Genomic DNA, 18,747 nt, shown 5'->3' on the forward strand with positions numbered 1-18,747 from the left:
TTGAACCAACCGGAACGTCAGCTGAGAGAGCAGAGCAAATTCAATCTATCGATATAACCTGGCGACGTTGCGGATGTTGCGTTAAACTGCGCATTCCTAATAGTTATCGCGTAGGAAACGATCCATTTCATTTTTCCCAAATCCCTTTTAATTTCATTAGCCGAGTGTTAAACAGTTCGCGCGAAACTGGCTACCATAGCATTAAAGGATTTTCGACGTTACGTGTTCCCATAGATTATCGTTTACGGTACCAATTCCATTGGATTCAGTCGGCCAGAGTCTGTTCCATATTTTCAACTATCTACGATTAAACCCACTTCTATTTGTTTGGTTTCAATAGAAGAAAGATAATGACGACAGCATAAGTAACGATATTTACTGTTTATGCACTTTTCGAAAAGAGCTACGAGGGTGGTCCCAGACCTAACAAAAAAGACACAAGAAATTTGGGAACAAATATCTTTATTTTTCAACATAATCTCCTTCTAGCTGGGTACACGCTTTTCCCAGCGGTGTTCAATAGGGGTCCCATACCCTGTTTATAGTGAGAACCATCGAGCTCCTCAAAATAGCCTGTGGCGCTGTTTGCTGAGGGTTGGGGTCGGTCGAGCGCTTGTGAGAGCGCGACCCCTCTGGTGGCGAGCACGGGAGGCAACGCGACAAGACATTAACCGCAGATTCCACCTCCTCATTATTGGAAAATCTTATACCACAGAGCCATTTCTTCAAGTTTGGAGAGAGAAAATAATCCGAGGGGCCTAAATCTGGCGAATAGGGTGCGCGAGGGAGCAATTCGAACTTTAACTCATGGATTTTGGCCATCGCGATAACGAATGTGTGAACTGGTGCATTGTCTTGGTAAAACAACACTTTCTTTCTCGCCAAATGCGGCCGTTTTTCCTTGATTCCTTTCCAAAAAACTGACGCCACGACCTTGCCAGCAGGTGGAACTGTCATCGCCTTCTTTGGAGATGGTTCTCCCCTTACAGTCCATTGTTTCGACTGCACCTTCGACTCAGGTGTGAAGTGATGGATCCAGGTTTCATCCATGGTTATGAATCGACGGAAAAACTCGGCTTTATTACTGTGAAACATCGCCACTCGATCGAAACATCCTCGCGACGCTGCTTTTGTTCCATTGCGCACATTCTCTCGTTCATTCAGGGCACAGGAACATAATTTAAATAGGAGAAAACATTCTAAAAGTTCAGTGGAAGTTTTAGTAGTAGCAGTAATATCTAGCAAATAAATATTTATCTTAGAAAAATGTCTTTAAACAGGCTGTGTAAATTGTATACATTCGAGGGATTCAGAATCCGAGAATTGCCAATCTAAAAGTCCAATAAACTAGAAAGGTTTAAGGTGGACGTAAGGTTGAGGGAGTTCTGCGCCTACGAAGTTTTAACGAGTTAGTTTATTCACTCTCGGTCGCAGTGGCCTTAAAGAGCTACGAGTGTACAGTCGGATCGAAGAAAGAATCAATTTGGTCGCTGGATCAACCCCTCTCGGTAGACAACCGTTCACTTATCCGATCGAAAATTACTCGCAGTTAACCAAGCACTACTATATAAGCTAGATATCGTACACTTTATCCACGGTATAAATTTTCCAATGTTATGATATGTTTTAGAAAACTACAAACAGTGGAATATACAAATACATAACTATATTTTCAAAATTTCACTTGGTATTCGTGATAGGCGATTCAAAAATAATTAAGTTTAACACGGTTGGATAAAGCATTTAGTATTCTTCCAAAATGGCGAGTTTGTCTGTTCAAAGATTGCTATGATTTTCAAGCTTGTTTATTATTTGTTTGGTCGATTTCCACTTCAGATCGAAAATGAAGACGCTCTTGGTGATCGAGTAGTACGTTTGATAGTAGATCACGACAAGCTATTTAACCCCTTGACGACCATTTCCGTGTCTCTCACGGATCCTAAGTATTTCACGTGTCAGCCGCGACAGTAAGAGATACGGACCTATGCAGTTCACTGCTTACATTCTCCCTGTGCGTATACACAACGTCCCACCAGAACCAGGACACCTAATTGTCTCCTTTGTTTCCGATGTTACGGGAAAATGTACCGGACATAATTTAACAAATTACGAAGGAAGAACGAAACGTAATAAAATTTGTCTCGGACGTCTGATCTTTCGTCTTGATCACGTGGTGGATTTTTGGGCTGAATTATGATTCAAAAGTGACCATTTACAGCTCGTAAATATAAATTATTTTAGTTAAATTCGCCTAAAAAAAATTTATATAATCAAATTACATATTAATAAATTAATAGAAACATTGCCAGACTTGACAAAATTAATATATTAACAGATATGGTAACTTTTAAGTTTCTCGAAACAGAAGAAAATGGAGTTGCACCACTTAATAAGAAAACGGTATTTCTAAGACTATATCCTTTAAGAAAATGGGGGAAAAAATCGATTTTATTGGCGGTTTCCAGTAAAAGACCCCCTTGAGTGACTCAAATTACGGAATTAAATTCTAAAGAACGCTATAAATTATACAGTAACTGTCTTCTCATTAATTAATACCATCTTTACGGTACACGTATCCGCGGTAAATCATTCCGTTATATGATCTTTTGTAAATCACTCGTCCTGAACATTTTTATTACTCGTGTCTCGTACCTATGTTTTATCGCCTTTCATCCATCTCTATTGTCCCGTGTCCAATATACACGTTCAAAAACCTACCGCCAATCCACCACGCGACCTAATTCTGTCTTTTCTAATAGAAACGCGTACGTACACTTGTTAGGCAACGTCTACCCACAGTATCCATTAAGTATCCACGTCCTCTTTCGCGCTTTATACTCTATTTTACATTATTTTTTTTGCCATTTACACGTTTTCTATCAACCGTTAGTATCGTGGGGCCTTCACAAACATTTCAACATCACAAAATATACTATGCAAAAATAAAAATCAACGACTTCCTCGTAGAATAATCTCAGATGCTGGAAACACTTCAAAGTCTCGTTCGAAATCTTTAAAATTGCAATTTCCGAGTAAGACATTTGGGAAATCTCAGCATTCTCCGGTTTAACGAATTGTTAATTCCAAACTAATAAGAAAAGGTGGTGGGGGGGAATCGAATAAACAATACTCCACCATAGCGTTAAATAGAAATTATAATTACGATTGCAAAGTATATATGATTAAGTCTCATTCGAAATCCTTAAAATTGCGATTTTCGGTTTAACGAATTGTTAATTCCGAACTAATAAGAAAAGGTGGCGAGGGGGATCGAATAAATAATACTCCACTATAGTATTAAATATATTATAAATTTCGTCGATTAGGAAAGTCTACGCGAGCCGTAGGATATAAATAATCGAATCGGTGCACGGGTCCCAAGATGGCGTCGAGGCGGGAGGATCCGCCGTAGCGAAATATCAAAACTGACCGCAAAGGGTTAGACCACGTTATCGGCTCACGAACCAATTGAAACTACGGGTGATGTATAGGCGGTCGTTTCTTATACGGTGCCCTTAGGAGGGATTCCGTGTTAACAGAATCGATGTTAGCGAAGGTGGCACGTGTATCAGATACGAGACCGCAAGAAGCGGTCGTTTTCTTTTCTCCACGGGGGGTAAGCGCTGACAGCGGCCGTTTCTCGTCGACGAAATACGAGGACCGATTCCGTATTATCGCGGCGTGTCGGTGTCATTCCGCGGCCTTAATTATGCAGCCGGCGTATCTGGCTGCAGCCGCGGAAGTTTGCCATTTATTGCTTTCACCGCATTAGAAATGTCCGCTGTTCCATGCACAAACCCGGCTACCGCTTTAAATACAGATAACAGCTGGCTTTTTCTGCCCTCTCGGACGAACCTCATTGTTAATCGCGCGCGAGGGGGCGAAATTTTCGGATTATCGTACCACCACACACCCTACTTTTGGTTAATTCCTTCGTGCTTCGTTTTTTCTTCCCTTTCGTTCGAGAGATAGAATACTTTTCATGGAGATTTAAGCAAATTAAGTTGTAAATAAATGCACTATTTACCACGTGCGTTCAACTGTAATGAAATAGTGTACATAATAATTTAATTCTTAATGTCGGTTCACAGGAATTATATCTTCGATCGAAACTGCGACACGTATCATTAAAAGTGCATGGAATGCAATAATCGAGTCAGAATATCGACGTTACGGGCCGATTAATCGCTATAAAGCGTACATGCTCGATCGAGTGTCTAACGCAATTGATTCGAGTAGGCTAATTATTGCCGATTGTTAATACCATCAAACGGGTTTTGTGTCCCCCCCCGACCAGTTGATAATCCTAATAGAAATCAAAACCGATCCACGACTTGTAAACTTCCAGTGGGAGCAGCCCCACGACGCAGCAAAATAAGATCGCTGTAAAACGAATAATTCTCGACGAAACCTTCGCATGCGAGCAAACGTGATGAACCTAATCCAATAAAACTGCCAGTAAATTGCATACTGGTCCACGCGAACGCGATTGGTTTGATTGATTAACTAATTGTTAATCAGCGAATCGATTCATTTCGAACGCGGTCCGAACCTGGGTAATGAACGTTATTCATCGTTTCCTTACGAAACGAGCACGTCTTTCCAATACCGCTGTAGCCCGAAGACAAACGTAAATGGCACCAATGACGCAATCAGCGCTTTTCTGATTACATTTCAGCGGGTTGCAACTGCAATTGCCAGCGATGCAATTTACCAAACGTTGATATCAAAGACGATACCGACGTCGAAGGAATTGCCAGATGCCTTTGAGGATAACTGGAAAGCGATTCGATAAGCAACCTGAAACAGTTACTTTTGTAATTACTTAGTAGATTCAAATTTTTTTAAATAAATTTTATGTCAATTTTTCAATGATTTTAAGATGGCCAATATTTTTTTAACGGAATCGAGCATTTTTATCTATGTCAAGGCAAATACAATAATGCTTGACAACGTGACCTCTAAATGACCTCGTGTAGTGAAAAATAGTCAAGGTTATTTAGAGGTCATCTAGTAATACATGATTGTATCAGCATCGATTACAGTGCCACAAAGTTTTCAGAAAACGTTTGGGAACAAATATTCTCGGCGAATAGCTGTGCAAACAATTGAAGAATTAATCGAGATCGATGATTAAAACCGTTGAGTACACAACGAAAGGGATTTTAGAGATCAGGTTAATCGGTTTCTCGCATAGTGAAACGCAGGAGATCGGAGGGTTAGGCTCCCTAAATGTATTAGTTTTAGGAGCACCCTTCAGCCTTTATTAAATTACACTTTCCGCAACGTCGTATCGTAAATACTCTCGCAATCTTTTCGCTCGTTCATTCCGGTTCTACACATTCACCTATCACCTAACCTGTTCTCGGGACGATTATCTCTCACGCAAATCGAGCATAGACCCACCTTAACCGTAATTCGCTGTTCGCACTCCTTTCGTGTCCCAAACTGGATAGTCGAGTAAGTGCCAAGGGCCTCGAGATAGTACGACAGAAATGTGTTGGGAATTCTTGTCGATGGTACAGGAATTTCGTGTAAACTGAGGCTTCCTTTCGCGCGGGGCATAAGTATTCATAACTGTCGAAGCTCTCGGGAATTACCAAGATTAAAATACTTGGACACGCATGGTCTCGACAAGCAATTAAGATGGCGGATAGATAACGATAATTTACAAGTTTGAAATGTTACAGCAGAAAAATTCTAAAAAGAACACAGCTGTATTTTAACAGATAAAATTAAATTGTTCAATTTTACAAACGATGTGAAAATTGAACCAGATGATTATACGAGACCTAGAAGGTAGGATAAAAAAAAAACTTTTAACATTTTAGTTATTTATACTCTAAAATATGGGACGCGACACGATTAAAATTCTGTATCCCAATTGATGTATGACGTATGACGTCGTCTAGTTTTTCTGTGTCGGTTTTGTATGTTTAAGAAAGTATTTTTACAACATTTGAAAGGTCATTTAATGTCAGACTGGCTAGAGTACGCGATGCAATCTTCGTTTTATTCTATTCTGAGATTTAATTTTTCACTTTAATTGCTATGTAAACACGTTTACAGTGTTTCCACTCCTTTCTGAGTATTATATTTTTTCTCGTCATACTTGTTCAGCTCGTCTTTAACATAACGAGACGACAAACGTCATAAATTAGCAAACAACCTCCGGTGGAACTTTTCATAAAGTTTTCTTTAATCTTAATTATCAAATAAGCGTGCACAATATACAAGTGAAAATATCAACGTATAGAGAGAATTTTGGAATCTTTCATATTTTATTTTAGTAACTAATAGCTAACTACTATTGTTTTCTATGCCAGTTGCTGTGAATTGGTTTATCTGAAAAATGTCAATTATATTATATTTGCTACTTTATTTGGTTTCATAATATTTGAAAAATTTTTTTCATTTGTGTATATAAATTTACTCCCCCTTTAAAACTACATATTACTGTGAATTTCGTAGTATTTATGTTAGATACATTTTGTTTCTTGTCACATTTCTCATTTCTGTCCAGTTAATTTATTCTTGTAAAAGAACGTTCTTTTGCGGTTTAAAGAGAAGCAAAACCTTCGTTGTAACAAAGGAAACACGAGAAAGGACTGAAAACGAAGGAACATGTTAAATGAGAATACACAAAGGTTTGCAGCGTAAAAGCACAGCAAAACCTTACTGGATTTTGTGTAATTTTGTAAATTATGCGTTCGCGTGTCTGTTTGGGAGAAAAGTTATCTCGTACTGTTTAAGATTACATATAACGAACGAAACGCGGAGAAAAATTTTTAATTACTTTACAGAAAGAAAAGTGTAATTTAAAAAAAAAGAAAATTTTAAATTCGTTGGACGGTGTTATTAGCAAGCAACGCGACAAAACACTCTGCGTCGATTCCAGCGTCTCTTCCATTTATCTTCACTCCGGATGAACTTCTGCAAGCTTTCCACTCCAGTTTGCCGCGTATCGGTTCTACGTCTCTCCCCATGAGAAGTGGCTACGCGTAACGAGCACAATTTCCACGGTGATTTGTGCTTAATTGCCGAGCATTTTATAGGGTCGTAGTTTAACCTCCTTTATCTTTAATCTGTTTTGCATGAACTTCCAGCTTCCGATTAACCACGCGCGATTATTGATGCTTAATAAGCCTACAACAGACCGGGCTTAAACCGGTGTTCATTATCGCTTTATTTAGGACCTTGGGATATAGCTGCAAGACTGAAAGTCAAATAATCGATGCTCGTTTACCCGGAGAGTTTATGTCAGACACGGAGAATTTTAGAATTTTAAATAATCAATTTAACTATGATATATCAATTAATACTAAAGACAGTTTCTTCAAGTTAAGTTAATCAAATTCAATATAAATTGCTCAGAAATCATATTTATCATATAACAGTAAGTAATAAATACATTAGAAACCAAATTCTTCAAACGAAAGTTAAAAAATAGATTTTCACATATTTCACCCCCCCTCCCCTCCCCCCTTTAAGCAAGTCTTCTGGATACATCACTAATAATTAATCGTAATTAATTTTACTATGGGTTCGTTTACTCCAACGTTGACAGTTCATAGCAACAATTTCGTATATTATGGATATTGGCGTAAATAATATGGAAAATAAATTGTTTTCTAAGGACAGTTGCTCGTTGATTTTCCAATCCCACGTTTTCCGGGCTGGATGAAAGACAATAAATCTTGGCATGCAGTTACGGCATGGAGGGGCCGTTAACTTTTGATAATGGTTTCGTATTAGCTTCGTTCTGGTCGGTCGTGAAAGTTTTCTTATACCTCGTGTATTAAGGGGTCACGTTCGCTGATACGATACGGAATTCGCTATTCCCCGCTATCTAGATGCTACCGAACTCGCGGAGTACAATTTCGAGTATATATAAAATTCGTAGTTTACGAGGTTTATATGGGGAATCTGATAAACGTTATACACGTTCCGCTATATGTAAGTTCATTCCGGCCGGCCAACGACGTCGTTGAAACGCCAGTAATCGATCAGATGGGCACACGAATTTGACAAAATGTGCGCGTCTTCTCTACAGAATCGAAAACTTAATTTCGTACTATTATTTTCCACTTCCTACGCTTTTCGCGAGTATTTCAGCGTATTTATAGATGAATATATAGATACGTTAGTCATCATACGACGCGACACGCGCAGATAACTTCACTTTGCCCCCGTTGGGACGCGAGACAATTTATTTGAAATGTCTCAGTCGCTTTGGGCCTATAACTTGTTACAGCGTAACACTTCCTACGGTTTCACTGTAACAGCATTTCATTTACAGACAAATCTATACATTAATTTGTAGTCACACTACGCCACGACGCGTGTATGTACACTGCATAACGTTGTGTTAACGAAAAAACGCGGGAAGAAATGCGAAACGACCGCTAGAGCGCGTGACCAGTAGAAACATGGCGCCCAGACTGTGAATTTTAAACTCTAACATCTTAGTATACTCTGGTTAATACGAATTATGGAATTATTACGCGGAGCAATGGGTTTTTGTTTAACAGTTTCCTTCGATCGATTTGACAGGAATTAAAATGGCCGTTCGCGAGCCAACGCAGAATCGGTGAATGGAAAAAATGAATTAGCTCGACTCTGACTAGTAATCCCCGGTCTTTCGGGGCGATAGTGTAGATACGTTCACATGGTTAATATTTTTAACGCGTTCCGGGGCACATAGCTGATAATTGATACCCACACGAAACGGTAGACACGAGTAATTTATAGTGGTTCGGCTCCCGGTCCCTGCAAAAATTTGGCACCGTTTCAAATCGTTGTAAAGTTGACCGAGCTCGTGCAGATGTATCGACATTTACTGGTCGGCTGCGATTCCGTTGATAAATTGCACGTTATTATTTCCATGTCAGCGCATATGCTTACATAATAATAAACGCACGTGAGCTTTCTGCCGTTGCGTTTAATTCTAAATCCAAATAGACCGACGGCATAATTACAAATGGATGCAAACGTAAGAGATGAGAAAATGGATATCAATGGAATTTTAAAAATATATCAGACCAAAGTAAAGGTCAGTTCGAGCATTACATTTTAATATTAAAATAACCTGATGTTTAAACTTTCTTAAGTCTTTCTTAAGTTTATATAAACTCGAACCAATAAATTCGATGAACTGTTAATTCTAAAACGTTTCTATGTAAAAATAATGAATATATTTATTTAACTTCGAGAAATAAAAATTCGAGAACGTGGATATCGATCTGTATTTTGTTATTAATTATGCGTCGTGCAGCAATATTGTAAAGTTTTTAACGCGTGGCAATCTTGTTACCGTTTTACGAGCACAGTTCACAACGCATTCAATTACGACAATCTTCATGAAACATAATTCACTGTAATTCATTACACACTGCGCCGGTTCGCATTATTGTTGGTCCAATTATTCGCGGGGAATTATTATTTAATAGCTGATGATCACTTGTATTATTCCATCGGAGGCTATATTCGATTTTATCGGTTTCGATAAAATACAGTTTACGCTAAATTAAGCTGTGCTATCATCGGCTTGATCCCTCACAGTGACCTCGTTTCAAAATTGCTCGCCTTTGTCACTTTCGACGAGAAACGTTATTTATCCTTTAGCTTCCTAGCATTAGTTTTAAGTGTCGGCGTAGAACAACCCAGAACCAGTTAAAATTCAACGAAAAAATGTTTCAAATTCTGCTTTAAATAATACACACCGTATTGATAATATTTTAAACAGAAAGCGAAATTTCTGGAAATACAGTACTTGACAATGAAAATAAGAGTTTTCAAATTTGATATGGAAACAAAATAAATATGACTAAAAATATTTAAGTCGATTGCTTTGAAATATCACAACGAAATATGCTCTTGATAGAGCGGTGGATGAGATGGAAGTCATTGTTTCTTTTCTCTCGCGTAGGATGCTGGAAAATTTTCTCTAAAAATTATTCTCACGAACGCAGATTATTTCGTGGCAGTAACGACGACGCGAGAATACATAGTTTGCTCGTTCTGCAGGCCGAGTGCGTGCGTTTGTCCCGAATTTCAATGTTTTCCACACCGAATAAATCGCCGCTGTAACAATACTCTTTACCAGATCGTGAAACAGTAAATGACTTTTTTTTTTCGCTATGAAAACTGTCTGAACGGGCACAAAATACAGGGTGCACGACGATCCTGTTTTTTTCATTGACCCGACAAAGCTCGTGAACTCGTGATGTGATAATTCTTGAACATTCGACGCAAAATAAAAAGTCCCGAAAGGACAAAGATAAAAACGGCGACGTTACGAACAATACATTTCTGAAAAATAATCTAAGGTATAAAATATATTTCTAAATATTTGTTTTATCGATAAATTTTGCCCCAGTTTCTAGAATCACTCTGTATGCATATATATAGAACTTTCAGTGTGTTATTAGATACTAAAATATTAAAATATTGGTAAACTATACAACATCGGTGAAAGTAACTAAATGCGTGGAAACTAACTGGAACAAAAGGTTAAAAATAGTTCTGACCGCAAAAGGGTTAATTAGAGATGGACGGTCAAAGCAATATGCGCGTAGACTATCTCTCAGAAGTTTGAACCACCTCTCGATATTTATGGAAATAAAACTTGTTTGTGCGCGTGTACTTGTTGTATTGAACAATTTTTTTCTATTAAAACGACATTACCCAGATCACGTATAAAATATAAACTGCATAGTCTAAATATCGTTGGTGAAAAAAGGCCAACTGTATCAGAATAATACAGTATTTTATCCTTGTTCGATATTTCTATTAAATATAAAATATTTCATTATTTTAAAAATCGAATTTCTGGGCGACAGTGTATATTATAACTTTTGTCCTGTTTATATCTGGTTTATTATTAATTCTATCGGAAATTTATATAGAATAAAAAAGTTTCTAAATATAAATTGCAACAACTTTTGTCATGTACAATTTACTCGTAAAATCAACTATAAGCGAGATATTGTACATTGTTCCACGTTTGGGGCACCAATATCTCCCTATCTTCCTATATGGTAGTACTTTTAGGCAGCTAAAGAGTATATTTCCTAGAATACAACACGGATTGCAGATACTCGAGCAAAGATTTCTTACAAGAGAAGCCTAATCGTCCAAAACAGACATTCCATGCAAGCACACACGAAAGACATAATTTCAATGTAGATTGCCAGGCAATGCATTAACAGGAAAGCTATGAAATTGTACAGATGCCGTACGCACCAATTATACACACTCACGGGGGTTTAAATTGCTAGGAAACTCGTAACTATTATTTCAGCTCACGAGTTACAGCAATCGTACCGTCTGCAGACTATCGTGCGTTTTAATCCCTCCTCCAACATTATCCCTGGTATTATTCCGATAGGAAGTCTTCCCAGGGAGAGTCTACGTTGAAATGCAAAGAGAGATATTACGTTCTTACGCGGGCGCCATTATGTGCAACCATTCCTGACTTCGTCTGACGCTACATGGGCTACGTACACGTTGAACTTCCTACAACCTGCACGATCCACCTCGAGGCTATTATGGAGTATCAAACGTTAACGATATCATCCATCGTGAAGTTCACGAGTACTGTTTTAATTCGACGATTAAGTATTTTCTGTAAGGTGAAAAGTGAAGAAACAAACTCAGTCCATTCGATCTTTCTGGTTTGGAGTTAAACTGAACTCGACACAAGCGTCACTGACGTAACTTACCAAGAGCATGAAAACTGAACGAATGATTTGTTTAGACGTTCGACCAGGTCAGGATCAAGTAGCAAGACGAGTTAGGCCATCGTAGTAGCCTGATGTCGCTGGATAGAGCTCAATGTGGGATTTGCAGTGCGATTATGTTAGTTGGAGCATTGCTGCAGCAGAAATAGTAGAAGCCTAATGCAGATGTTTAGGGATTTGCAACTCTGTGTCATATTGGCAGTTGTGCTGATCAGGGCATATCCTAATCTCCCCGTCTATGGAATCAGTGCTTGTAAAGCCTCGCAGCTGGATCAAAGACGTCAAATCAATTGGCTTTGACGACTCGTAATGTTTGATTCGCGCTGTTTCAGAGACGCGTGGCTCCATCATCTTCTTTCTCGCGGAACGTTTGATCCTTTCGCCTCCTCGCGGGTTTTGCGTCCTCGAAACGAACTCCTTTCACGACACTTTTTAGAATTGAAATTGAAAAAATGTCGCGGCAGTGAAAACTCCCACGCCATTTCGTTCTGTGGTTGGAGGATGCAATATCGCTAAAAGAGAAATTTTGTCCGATGAAATAAAATGTCCAAAGTGCTTCTTTCTACCTGGAATCGTAGGCTTGGACGAATTTGATATTATTCCGCGGAACACGATTGTTCGTTGTACTGTTTAACACAAAATAGCGATCAATTCTCGACAACCGCACAACTTTGCAACGCGCACCTTCTTCTGACATAGATGTATCGTTCCAAGCGCCATCAATAGGCATCGATGGCTCAATTAATCATATCCCGCGAAATAATACCGAATTCATGGTGGGTAGCTCACGATTCATCAATGTAAACAATGTTACGAAAGAAAAATTTCTCGAAACTCTATAAAACCATCCCCAAGATACGATTTAAACGTTAATAACTTTTTAACGAAACCTCAATTGGTATTCTCAATTTTCGTTTTATTTTAATTGTTTGCCGGAGGTGACCAAACACCCTCTATAATACGATTCGTGGACCCTGGAATAATGGGAAAAGGGGCTCGATCGCGCAGTGAACCGTAAGAAACGAAATGTAAAAAAATATGTCGGACCGCAAAGGGTTAAGAGAAACGATAGAAAATTCCGTTTCAATCGCGCCGGTTACAAAGGTGTCCTGAAAAACTAGCATGTAATCATTCAACGGGAACGTAAGTTAGACTTTATGGAGACAGCACGCTTCCAAAGAGAACGCACGTGATTCGCGCATTATTTAACGCCATTAATCGCGTCGCTGTAGTAAAAGGAGGTCGCATCTGAAGCTGAAAAGCATGGAAAGATATTACTCCCTTGCACGGTTCCACGCAATCCTCCCTCGGGTGGGGATGGCTAATGCACATACATAACTCATACGTTCGCGTGCATCAGTATTCGCTGTTCAGCTTTGCGCACGAGAACAAGAAACAACGTGCGTTCGCAGCCATAGGCTCCGACGGTAGCACGTGGAAGGGATTTGCATGGCATAATATCTTGACTGATATATCCAGGCTTTTGACAGCTCGAATAACGAGGCAGACGCATCCGAGGGACTTATTCCTTCGCTTCTTCCACGTACACCGGGCGCAGAATGGCGTCTACGAGCCACGACAGCCGCACAGAGGCGGCCATTTCTTTTCAGGAGGTCTCGTCTCCCACGGGCTACGTATTTTAAATACTTTCCTACGCTATAGCGCAACGAGAATTACTTTCGCGCCGCTCAGAAACGCTGTACTTAAATACTTCGGTTATCCAGCGCTTTTCAGAATCATTTACACGCTATATTGTCAGCAACTTCTTCGTGGAAAATTTATTTTCCAATATTTTAATTACAACGACTATATATTTTCAATATACTTGAATTTGATACTTTCTCGAGCGACCGTATCGACATGCACGGGTTATAAGGCTAATCTAGGAAGCTTCAAGAGTTAAGGGCTTGAGCGTTATTGGGTTTCACGCGGAAGCTTTCTTTGCTTCCTCTTTCAACAGATTCATGAGGAACATGTATTATTGAACGAACAATCTGAAATTCCATATCGCGTCGAACGAGTATTATCCGAACAGATTTTCGAAGCGATACGTCCGCGGTAAAGTCACGAAACACAAGAGAGACCTGCAAATATTAAACGGTCCCTTTTCATTACAATTAAATTCTGCTCTATACGTGCCACTTTATTGTACAAATTGCACATACTAAATTATGAACCCTCGGATAGTGCTCGATACTCTTTCACCGGTCTCTCAAGACCCTTCACTCTCTCACAAAACTCGCTCGTTAGACTCTTAATGGTCTCTCGCGACCGACTGACTTGTTTACGACTCTTTCGTTCTCTAACAACCAACCCTTGCATTCACAGAGTCACACAAGATGAAGAGCTCGTCCAAAATTGTACGGAAACTCGTTTTTCGACTCGGTCGATCTTTTCCACAATCGCAGTACTTAAAATGTGAAACGAGTACCTAGCAACTTACAAACTTTGTATGTGTGGAGTATTCCAATTTATAGACGTAGCAAAATACGTGTGCAGGAAGAGAAGTAGATATTGGTGCCCCAAACGTGGGACAATGTACAATATCTCGCTTATGATTGACTTTACAAGAAAATTGTATATAACAAAACTTATTGGAATTTATATTTAGAAATTATTATGCAGTATATAAATTTTCGATAGAATTGATAATAAGCGAGATATAAGCAGAACAAAATTTTTTTTTACGTATATAATTACATCAAATATAATTAAAGCTCTGAATGTGCAAGACTCGAAATATAACTAAAATCTAATTCGAATAAAATCTATTTGCAGTTGCACTTCGTCCCCTGATGTGTCAATGTAATATTAGTGCAATGTTTGGCGCAGTGGGAAAGACAATTAAATGTTTCTTTAATACTGAAACATTTCTATCCCTGCAACTCCTTTAAAGCAGCTAGGGTACAGTTCTACGATATGACTTTTCTCATTCTGGTCGACACACGGCAACGGTATCGAGTTTATTGCCTTCCGGTGCAACGTGCACCACGCCAGAAGCTGATGACACCGACGCCTGTTTCCTCTTTTATGATCTTCACCGTTTAGTTTATCTGTACCCCCGACCCATCACCTTTGTCAGTCCCGGGATTTACGGTGTTAATAAAACCTCACTTTCGCGATTTTCGAACATTTCATCTCACAGTCTCGTTTCAAACAAATTCCAATCATTTAAATAAATTCTAATATTAATATAAAAATATTTTTTCGAATGTCTTTAAAATTTTTAAATCTAAAAATAAAGTGACAATGTTCAGACACTGAATTGAATCCACAGTGAAAGTACGATTACCTAAGGTTAAGGTATCTCGACTTTGTTTTTTATTTCCTAACGTGTTAGTACGAGGGTTTCTGTAGCAATTACCAGGATTTATGATAAGGAACATAAATCTTTTCCATCCACTAACCCCACAGGCGAAGTTCAAGAGTATACAAGAGACATCTGTTGTACTCCATTTTCATTAACGATGACTCGAATTTCCCCTTTAAATATATGTACAAAATGTACACTTTATTCTTTTGAATACACAGAGTGCTTTATAGTTTCGTCCATTACTGTAGCAATCGAATTATTCGATCCAGCAAATAGAATTTCATCTGCTTGGACGGATTTTTTAAAACCGATAAAAATGACTCGGCGAAACGATCTCTTTTCCAAATTTTTATTATTCTGACTCACCCACCATTGAGTACGTGGACCAGGACACTGGCTGACTCGCTCGTAGACGGAGCACATGTGTAATTCCCAGAATCATCAGGTAACGCTCTGGAGATCAAAAGACGCGACGTTCGCGTTTGCTTTTCGGTGACTACGTTGATGCCTCCTCTCTGGCTGTAATTTATCACATGGTCACCTTTGTACCTGAAAAGAGATCATTTTACGTTAACGGAAACAGCGCTAGAAAGAATTATTTAACAAGGTGTAGCCAAACATTAAATTTTCGATTTTGATAAAATTTTAATTTTAACGGTACATACAGTAAAATAATTAATTCTGTGAAAACGCTTAAAAACAGGGGCCAAAAAAAAAAATGATTAAAGTAAATGAAGAAATCGCGTGGAATAATAATTATTCGCTACATTGGTGAAAACTGTACGAAAATGCTGAATTTCAGGCAATGCAAACTGTATTTGCGACTGAAGCGTAATTTAGAGAATACCGAAAGGGATTCTTTTTAAAAAAATTGCAGCATTTCTTTCGAAAAATCAAAAGGAAAGGAAAGAATTTAGTTATGCATACAAAGTGGAATCCCTTGTTAATTTTACTCGAAATCCTGTGAAACAGTATTATGAAATATTCATGCTATATGGGGGTTGTGTACGTTTATTAAGTCGGCTTATATCAAAACCGTGTTCTCAAAGTACCGTGTTATACACGGGTTACCTACGCAATTACCATAGTACATCGAGATATTCATATATACATACATGTACGAGTGTGAATTCGACAACAATGACACGGTTGCTACACGAAGTATAAGCATGAAGGAATCGCGCGGTAAACGAGTACACTCGATGCAATGGATTCGTGCCAACTCGGAAGAAAATAACTCAGTTCACTTTACCCCCCTCCTCTTACACGAATCACGGTCACGTGTGTCACGTGGCTGCGCGACGCGGATGCGCGGGATCATTGTGCAGTCGACTCGCGTACGGGTCGTTCCACGCCAAATCGATCACTTTTTTTCCCCTCGATGTCCGTGGGATTTTGTTCAAAATTGAATACGATCCAGACCATACGATATTGGAGGTGGTTTAAGTCATCATTTTACTGATTTTTAATTCGTTTGCAAAATACAGTCCCCCGAAGTTTACGATTTTTGTGAAAATAGATTGAGATGAATGTTTTTCACTTTTATTTGGAAAGAATTGGTCTCTTTAAATGAGTTTGAAATGTCAATTTTGCAACCTCGAAAATTTTTAATTTAATTTTTAAATACAAGTTCGAAAAATATTATTGCATTCAGGAGTCGAGTGATTATTTGCTTTTTGAGGAGGAATCAGCCTCGAATGGTTTGATCGCTGTAGTGTGCAATTAGCATAGAAATCAACGGGAAGGAAGAAAACAATTCCGATTTTCCGTCTGCCTATCAGCGCCGCGTAACGCGTCCATTTTAGCTTGTAATCGAGACCCACGGTAGAACCGTTCCGATGATTCATGGAGAACTTCATTGGCAAAGTTCGTTCGTGTCGCGCGGTAAGCGTGCGAATTCGGCATTTATGCTCGAGCGCAAATTGAATTTGGGAAAGTCCAATTAAACTCACCAATAAATGAAGGACGGCGGCTCAGGTGTCTGCAGTACGATGCAGGTTAGATTGATGTCGCTTCCGCTTTTGATGTACAGCTCCGAATTACCACTGATCTCCGCCTTCGACACTGCAAACATAATGGACCCAGCATTAGATCAATGCGTTTCTGAAACGGCCATGAATATACAGGGTGTATCCATTAACCAGAACGAGTTACAATCCTCCGTCGGTTAAGTTAGAAAAAGGACGATAAAAAAAGTCATTTTGTACAGTTAAACGTGTTCTCAACTTAATTCTCCTGAGATTAGACACAAAAATTATAACATCGTTGTAAAATTCTAAATGCTGACGGAAGTACTTTACCAAGATGAGATTTGCTGCATCTGCTAATGCCTGTATAGCAGATCCAAGCTATAAATTTTATTAATCGTTTATTAGTTTACCTTTATTATTTTATTGCACGAACGTGTTATAAACTTTTAGGGTAGTTAAATTTCATAGACTGACTGGCGCGGTTGGTCTGTGAGAGGTACGCGGTGGACTATCCCTCTTAATTCTACTTTAAGGCTGCTTCAGATTCTGCACTTGACAATTGTCGCTTAAACAATGAACTTCCGGGCGGAACACGCGAGGAAATAAAATACACATACGCCGGAAAGGTCGTCATGATCTTAGTTTATGGCGAATGTCTGGGCCACTCGGTTCAGCGGTATTCAGAAATTCTCGTTCCCTCGACGGGAATATTTAAACTAACGATTCAAAAAATTACAGCGTCAAAATAAAAATCTGTGCCCAGAATCAGTTACATTTTAAATGCAATAATATTATTATTAAGTATTAATAATCGATGACATAACATTACAATTATTACAATGCTACTTTCACTGAGAATTGATGATATAGTGCAATAATTACTATAATAATAATTTGAGTATTAATGACCGGTGATATTACAGTGAAACGATTATTATTTTAGGAAATATTGAACACGGAGTTGCTAATGTTGAGTATCGATAATTTCTGAATTAAATTTGTGAACTAATCAGGTTCGACAGAAATATTAATTGGATGTTTTGCAATTTACTGACCTACGACGCTTAGGTTAAAAGCCTGGCTGATTTTCGGTTCGGTTGATACTTGACATTCGTATATTCCGCTATCTCGAACCTGCGGCGAAGTAATCTTCAGGGTCCATTCGTCACTTCCGTCGTTGTGCAACGACTGGAAACGCTGGTCGCTTGTGTACGTTAAGATTCCTATGGTGAGAATGTGCAAATCCCGTTGCCTGATCCACGAAACCTAAAAACAAACCGAAACAGTTTCCACGTGAACGAGTTTACGAACAGGAAATTGAAATTGCATTTTAAAAAACCCCGCGACTGTTTAATCAACATTTGTTCTACGAGGAATAAGAATATCCCCACAGTGTTGTACAATTTACCAAATGTTAAATAAGTTACAAAAAAACATGTACTGGAGTACTTTAATAAACGAAAATTTTTGATGAGTCGATAATTTGCATTGTCAATTATTCGAAATAGATCATTTTTTAGATGAAAGTCTAAAAAGTAGTTTTGATACTCCCCTTTCGGGAAGAAGCAGAGGTCGAAGCCATTCGAATGTCCGATATTCTGTCCAACTATTTTTCTTTCAATTTAAAAAGGAGGAAGTAGTCACGGCCAGTCAAATAAGACGAATACGAGGGTGGCTGAGGGCCACGACACCTTTCGAGGCTAAAAAGTTCTGCAAACCGATG

The 18,747-nt window shown here is 38.7% G+C and overlaps 1 protein-coding gene across 1 annotated transcript in view; it reads right to left on the minus strand.

Moving 5' to 3' along the window:
• Positions 1 to 18,747, minus strand: part of LOC122400096 (T-lymphocyte activation antigen CD86-like) — a 187,545-nt gene that overhangs the window by 33,689 nt on the left and 135,109 nt on the right. The window contains exons 3-5 of the mRNA XM_043401333.1: positions 18,080 to 18,290; positions 17,007 to 17,118; positions 15,425 to 15,603 (exon numbers count right to left, since the gene is read on the minus strand). Of these exons, the coding sequence (XP_043257268.1) occupies positions 15,425 to 15,603; positions 17,007 to 17,118; positions 18,080 to 18,290 (502 nt within the window). The remainder of the gene's footprint in view (positions 1 to 15,424; positions 15,604 to 17,006; positions 17,119 to 18,079; positions 18,291 to 18,747) is intronic.

Source organism: Colletes gigas, unplaced genomic scaffold (assembly GCF_013123115.1).
Source record: "Colletes gigas isolate AHSC1104 unplaced genomic scaffold, ASM1312311v1 Colletes_gigas_Sc00016, whole genome shotgun sequence".
Lineage (NCBI taxonomy): Eukaryota > Metazoa > Arthropoda > Insecta > Hymenoptera > Colletidae > Colletes > Colletes gigas.